Source organism: Acyrthosiphon pisum, chromosome X (genome assembly GCF_005508785.2).
Source record: "Acyrthosiphon pisum isolate AL4f chromosome X, pea_aphid_22Mar2018_4r6ur, whole genome shotgun sequence".
NCBI classification, from domain to species: domain Eukaryota; kingdom Metazoa; phylum Arthropoda; class Insecta; order Hemiptera; family Aphididae; genus Acyrthosiphon; species Acyrthosiphon pisum.
Window position 1 is genome coordinate 15,990,896 of NC_042493.1, and position 6,976 is coordinate 15,997,871.

At 29.7% G+C, this 6,976-nt stretch overlaps 1 protein-coding gene and 1 long non-coding RNA gene across 2 annotated transcripts in view; both read left to right on the forward strand.

Moving 5' to 3' along the window:
- Positions 1-3,138: 3,138 nt before the first annotated feature.
- On the forward strand, positions 3,139-4,161 carry LOC115033003. The gene is made up of 2 exons (XM_029492855.1): positions 3,139-3,583; positions 3,659-4,161. Exons 1-2 carry the CDS (start codon positions 3,139-3,141, stop codon positions 4,159-4,161), a joined length of 948 nt encoding a protein of 315 aa, XP_029348715.1.
- A 976-nt stretch (positions 4,162-5,137) lies between these two features.
- The window catches only part of LOC103310469, a 7,954-nt gene continuing 6,115 nt past the window's right edge, over positions 5,138-6,976 (forward strand). Inside the window, exon 1 of the long non-coding RNA XR_001680147.2 lies at positions 5,138-6,815. This is a non-coding gene — a long non-coding RNA (uncharacterized LOC103310469). The remainder of the gene's footprint in view (positions 6,816-6,976) is intronic.

Here is a 6,976-nt window from a genome sequence, read left to right on the forward strand (position 1 = left end):
TGTACAGCAGAGCGACATCCACTTACCCACCTTTTATATATAATATTATACTAGCTGAACCCGTGCACTTCGTTGCCCATTAAGTGTACCAACTATATGTGACTCAAACTTTGTTCAATTCGTTATTTAATATTCGGTGTATGGTTTCAAAATTAATCTTAACTTTTCCGTTGCCCGGAATAAAAATTCTGATTCGCAGCAGTACATTATCAGGTAGGCAATCTACCTACGGTAGATCACGGACCCCGTGCTGTATGTACATTAGTGTATGATTTAACTCTAAAGTATCAAAGTTATACCGAGTTTGTCGTATTCTACCTATGGTAGATTGATATAATCAATTAATACAAAATCCTAACCTAACCTAACCGTACTAAAATCAAATGAATAAACGCAAACGCATACAAAAAAGTTCATTCAAATAGGTCTAACCATTTAGGAGGAGTTCAGTCACAACACACGCACAGCAGAATTATTGCGCTTAGCAACACATTCTGCGATTCATTTTTATATTATATGAAATCAACAAATATAATATAATGCACTGTTGCGCCACTGTTGTATTTTTGATATACGTATTTGAGATTTCCTACCTTTCCGGTGGATTTTCCTAAAATTGTATTTCGTAAAAACCTTCTCCTGACAGTTACAAACATCTTAAAAAAAATTTGAGCCGAATCGGACCAGCCGTTCTCGATTGATGAATTGTTATACATTTTTGTCTCCATTTTTATATAATATATAGATAGATAGATATACAAATTACATGTAAAAAATTATTTTTACCGATTTCAACCCTTTAAAATCAAAATTTTAAAAAATCCTTTCTTAGTGCCCGATGAAATTATTATAAAAATCTATCCTCGAAATTTCAAATCGATAACTCAAATAGGTTCGGCTCTGCGTTGATTATTGGTAAAGTACACTTTCCTTTATATATATAGATTATATATTACCTAATAGGTATATACATTTTTAAATTTTTGTATACGTTATACATTTTGTATACCTATATAAAGGTAATTATAAACATATATCCACAATCCACATAATATATTAACAAATAATAAACATATGACGTATTATTTTTCATTTTACTACTCAGTCTTTACTATCACCACTGAAAATATAGACCTGGAAACACTCATAACACTAGTTCAACAAAGATCTACAAAATATTCTTACAAAATATGTAAAACAAAGCAAAAACTGTTTTGCCACTCACTTGTGTAAAAATGAGTAGTATTTCAGTTAGCAAGGAACACCCGCATTCGCTGTCTCTGTCTTACAAGCTCGTAATATTATGGTAAATTGTACCTATACGTCCGAATAATCTATTTAATCTCCAGGGGCGGACTGGCCAGGTGTTCTAGTGTGCCGTAGCACACCGGACCGGGCCGCCGGGGCACTTGAAATTTTGAACATTAGACGATATTACTAATACATTTATTTAAATTTATTTTTAAATACGAAACTGTTTAAAAAACACTGCGATTGGTTGATACAATGCTACAATAAGTTCATATTCGAACCATAACTTTATAATAATAATAATTTTTTGAGCATATTAGGTATGTTGTACCTATAGTGTATTATAATTTATAATTCCTTAAGTAACAATTTTAAAAATCAGTTTTATCCAAAAAAATGTTTAAACACTTCATCTGATTTGGTTGGTACATAGAACGCCAGAAAGTTATTGCTAAACTGCAATTATTGAACCATTTGCAAATATTTATGAAAATATTGTAGATTTGTTGAAAAAGGGAACAGATAAAATGTATATAAAGTTTATATTAACAGTAATGACGATAATGCGACGATTCTGCGACGATTCTGAAACTGATGAAGATGATTTTGGTTTAATACGACTATGAATTATGACTATGAAATAAATGATAAAAACATAGTACCTAAACAAACATCAAAATTATCAAAAGGATTATTTATGACATTTATGATTCTTGTAAAATGTATAATATTATAACCTGTTAGCTATTGACTATTTATAATTTATTACCGAAAAACTAGGAAAAACTAGGAATTCATAAAGAAGCTGTTATAAAGGGGTTTGGGCCGTTTAGTTTTATAGAATACTGGGCTGTTTACCTCCCAGTCCGTACCTGTATTTAACTCATTAATCAGTTATGATTAATATTAGAGCGAATTGACCTATTATAAAATCTAGAAGTAAGAATATTATTTAATGAACTTTCGACCGGTGTCGAAATTTATTGATTTTACAATAATGCGTCATGCGTGTTTTAAAAAAAATATATATTTGGATGTATACAAGGTAAGTAGTCAAAAGAATGCTTTAATTTTAAACTTGACTATCATATGGTTGGTTACAAATTGAACACATACTTTACAGTGACTTACACCTCAATGATGAGGTACATTCGACACATACTGTGCTGCACAAGGCCGCAGTGGCGTATCCAGAATTTTTTTCGGGAGAGATCATAATTCATTTTTGACGAGTTTTATCTGAAAATAATTTATTAATGATAACGTTCTTATCATTTAATAATTTTCGGGGTAGGTGGGGGGCCCTCTAACCCCCTCTGGATACGCCACTGCAGCATACGATTACCGACTTTTTATAACATATTTTTTCAGCAAGATCAATTATAATGTTTTAAACTTTAAATGTTTTAAAGCAGTGTTTATTTCAGGGGGGTGAACGGGGGTAATACCCCCGGAGAAAAATGTATACCCCCTGAAAAAAAGTATGACATTATTACGTATATAGTATATTATGGTGTGATTATATATAAAACGAGTTATCGATGAATTGTCAGTTATTTCGTGAGAAGATGATATAAATATATAATAAATAAATAATAATATCTTGGGTATTACTTTTTCGTACATCAATATAGTCAATTAATGTGTACCGATAATAATCGTAATCTATATATTATTAAATTGTTTGTAAATATAATCGATTTTAGATAAGTACCTATCGCATGTGGTTAATTTTTAAAGCGTGCTGTTGTCTGTCGACTGTCAGTGTAGTGGATTACGCATTTAAGACTACGTCAAACTGCATTTGGTTGATTTATATTGTTTTTGGTTATTTTTCAACGCATTTTGGTTGGTAATTAAACTTTTAACCAACAGTTAACTTCCGTTATGTCAAAACGAAAAAATAATCCTATATTAGATATGTATCGGAAAAAACAAGACAACGTTAATGATCCACTAGTTATACCTTCACCGGCTTCACCCACTGAAATAATTGAAGATCAAGAAGATCAAAGTATTCGTAAAGTATTAAAAAATTATTCTTATCAAAAAAATTGGGAAAAATCGTTTAACCGGCTATATTATAATATTAAAAAGGGTGGGGATTTTTGTAAGGTATGTGAAAAATGTCATAGTAGTAATCATAGTGCTTTACAAAAATCAAAAGGTATTTTTATATGTACTCCATTTATAAATTATCGAAAAGCTACTGGTAAAACTTGTAAACTCTTAAAACACGCTAATTCAGAAAATCATGCTAAAGCTTTAGCTTTGAATGAATTATTTTTACATGGAAAAAATGAACCTATACATACACAAATGATCCAACAAAGTAATTCAGAAAAAATACAAAATAGAATTCATTTTTTTACTTTTGTGCATAATGTTTATTTTTTGGCAAAACAAGAGATTCCTCATACTACTAAATATGAACCATTATTAAATAAAGTAGTGCTAAAACAAAATCAATCTTTACTTGAGTGGGTGGAAAAACAAAGTGATAGGTCGAATTACATGAGTAAAAATACATCTATTGAAATATTAAATTGTATTGGCACTGTTCTTGAAACCCGTGACTCAAATGAATTAAAAAATAAATACTTTTCATTAATGGCTGACGAGTCGACAAATATTAAAAACGTTTGTGAAATGACAATAATTATTCGTTTTGTAACAGATTGTGGTAAAATTAGAGAATTATTTGTATGCATTGTAGAATTATCTGGCACAAATGCGGAAACTATAACAGAAACTATTGATCGAGAATTAAAAAAAAGAGAACTTGATTATTCAAAATTAATAAGACTTGGTTTTGATGGTGCTTCTAATTTTTCTGATAGTATAACTGGAGTACGAAAAAGACTATCTGAAATAGCACATAGAGAAATAGGTACCATACATTCATTGTAGAGCTCATTTATTATCATTAGCATTAACTTCTACTCGTAATAAATATGTTGCAAATAGTTTGGTAGATGAAAACGTAAACAATCCATTGTTATATATTTATAAAGCAAATTTTGGGTATAAAAATTTGAAAAAACTTGCTGAATGTTTAATGTGTGTACCAGTTTCAACGGCCACTGCGGAGCGCTCTTTCAGTACAATGAATAGGATTATGAACAAAATAAGAAATAGAATGGGACAAGAAACTTTGCAATCCTGCATGAAAATTAGCACAGAATTCGATGAAGATACTGTAAATGAGGTAATTGATTTGTATGCACGTCAAAAGCAGCGCCAGATTCGTTTAATTTAATTTAATAAACATAATAAATATTAAAATGTATATGACTTAAGCTCATATTGGTGTATTATTAATAATATAGTATAATGTATAAGTAATGTAGTAGATGTAAGTAAATATGTGTTATATTTTTTTCCATATAATTAATCAAAATTAAATTATTAATAATTTATGTATTTTTAGAAAAAAAATAATACCTTAATAACTTAAATTATTAAGTATCAATCTGATACCAATAAATTGAGCTTAAAATAATATTTTTACTTCTCTTAATTATTTACTTCTAAGACATACCCCCTTGAAAATTTACGATACCCCCCCCGGGATAGAAGGTTTGAAATAAACACTGGTTTTAAAGAATAACAATGATAAATTTATATGTGTTTCGAAATCGATAAATCTGGATAAACCAGTGGAAACTGTTCATTTTTTCTACTTTATCTACTTTATATTATACTTAACAGCTGGTTACTGGTTTTTATGTTGCTACTATAATATTTACTACAGTTACTTACAAGTATTACAACTATTACGTAAAAGGCCCTTCTAAACAAATATATTGTTTTTTTTAATTTTAGGTATATATTATAATAAAATTAGGCAGTTAAATTTTATTTAAGTACCATACAACTAATAAAAAAAAAAGAAAATTAACAATAAAAATCAAAGTATATTAAAACGGCTGTGCATATAGATATAGTCTACAATAAAGGAAAAAAAAACAATGGACAATTTCTTAGAAACTATTTCGTACAGCCGGGATTAAACTCCACCTACTTTTTATAATTAATAAAATATTAAAATTATTAATATATTAATAATCAAGGACTATCGAGGATTGATTGACGAGTATCACTCATCAACTATCAAGTGATAACTTTAATTATTAAGTATTTCTAATCTGTGTAGGCTCCTAATATTATTTATTGCGTTTTTGATTTACTATTCATTCTATGTTACATGGTCTAGACACCCTTCTCAGTTCATGCCTTGGATACATTTTCTGTTTGATCCACATAATACTAGATTCTCGACTTGGAGACCATACTAGCCAGATTGAGAGTTTTCGGCCCACCAAGATTTTAAATTTCTATCGAAGAAATCACCTATGGTCCAAAAAAATTTTTTCTTTTTTCTTTATCCACAACAAGCGCAGTCTTATCTACTTTTTAAATTCAATTATTGCAAATACGTTCCTAAGTGAGTATATTGCACAATTTGCACAAAATAAAAAATATTATAATACGTACCTATATTACCTATACTAGTATAGTCGTATATTAGTATATATTTAGTACGGCGAACAAAATATTTTAATGTAAGGACGCACTAAACCACAGTAAACATAAAAACACGTAACCTTTTTGATTCAGGACTGTGTAGTCGATGTAGAAAAAACTAAATTATCAAGTTATTTCAAATAAGTCAATAAGTAATAATAATGTGAAATGTAAACTTGTGTGCTGTGTGTCACGTAGTATGTGTGAGTTCCATTAATTGTTGCCCGTTGGACGATATTGCGATAATAGTGGGAAAACCCATACAATAATTGAATAATAATTACGGTCAATTGGAATTATATTTATTTTTATAAACATGCAGGCAGGACGCAGCACACAACTATTATTCACTTGGTACATACTGCAACGCTAGGCTTTACTGCTCTAGCGTGTATTATCGATTGACAATTCTTGAGAATTAAATAACCAATACAGTATACACTATCAGTATTATACAGCAGACGCATTTATTGTTTTAACCGTGTATTTGGATCTACATTTTATTATATCACTATCTAAAAATACTAGACTACTTTTGTCCAAAAATAATAACGGCCCAAATTTTACGCGCCCCACCGAGATTTTCTCGGTAGCTCGCCGGTTCAATCCAGGCCTGCATACCAGGCTGGTGTCACCACAGATATATACAATAATTATTTATTAAGTACCAGAGTTGTACCATTGTAGTTCATCGTACAGTCACCTTGAGCGTTAGCATCGAAAAGTAGAAGGTTGCATTATGCATGCACTGTCTAGCCGCTTGGTTTGAAAACAATTGTTATCAACGATTTTATCATTTAACGTATAATACTTGTCTATGACATATTTTACCTTTAGTGTTTATTGTTTACTGGCAATTTATTTTGAATTTTCTCACTCTCGTCTAGTATTTTTTATGTTATTTGTACATTTATAACTGCCAAATAACTTGTACGATATACATCATTTTTAAAAGTGATATCGTTGTTTTTGTCAGACATTAACAGAAGTGTCCGTGAACATAAATGTGTTATTAAAGACTGTACTGTCAAAAGTAAGTAAGTACACAATATTACAACTTAAGGACTGATTTTTTGTAATTATTTATGACTATTTTCTCAAATACGAGTACAATTGTCGAATTGTCATAAGTCATAACTGGAAATCAGCACTTACTGCATTATAAACTTACAAAATAAACATACATTCATATCTAAGG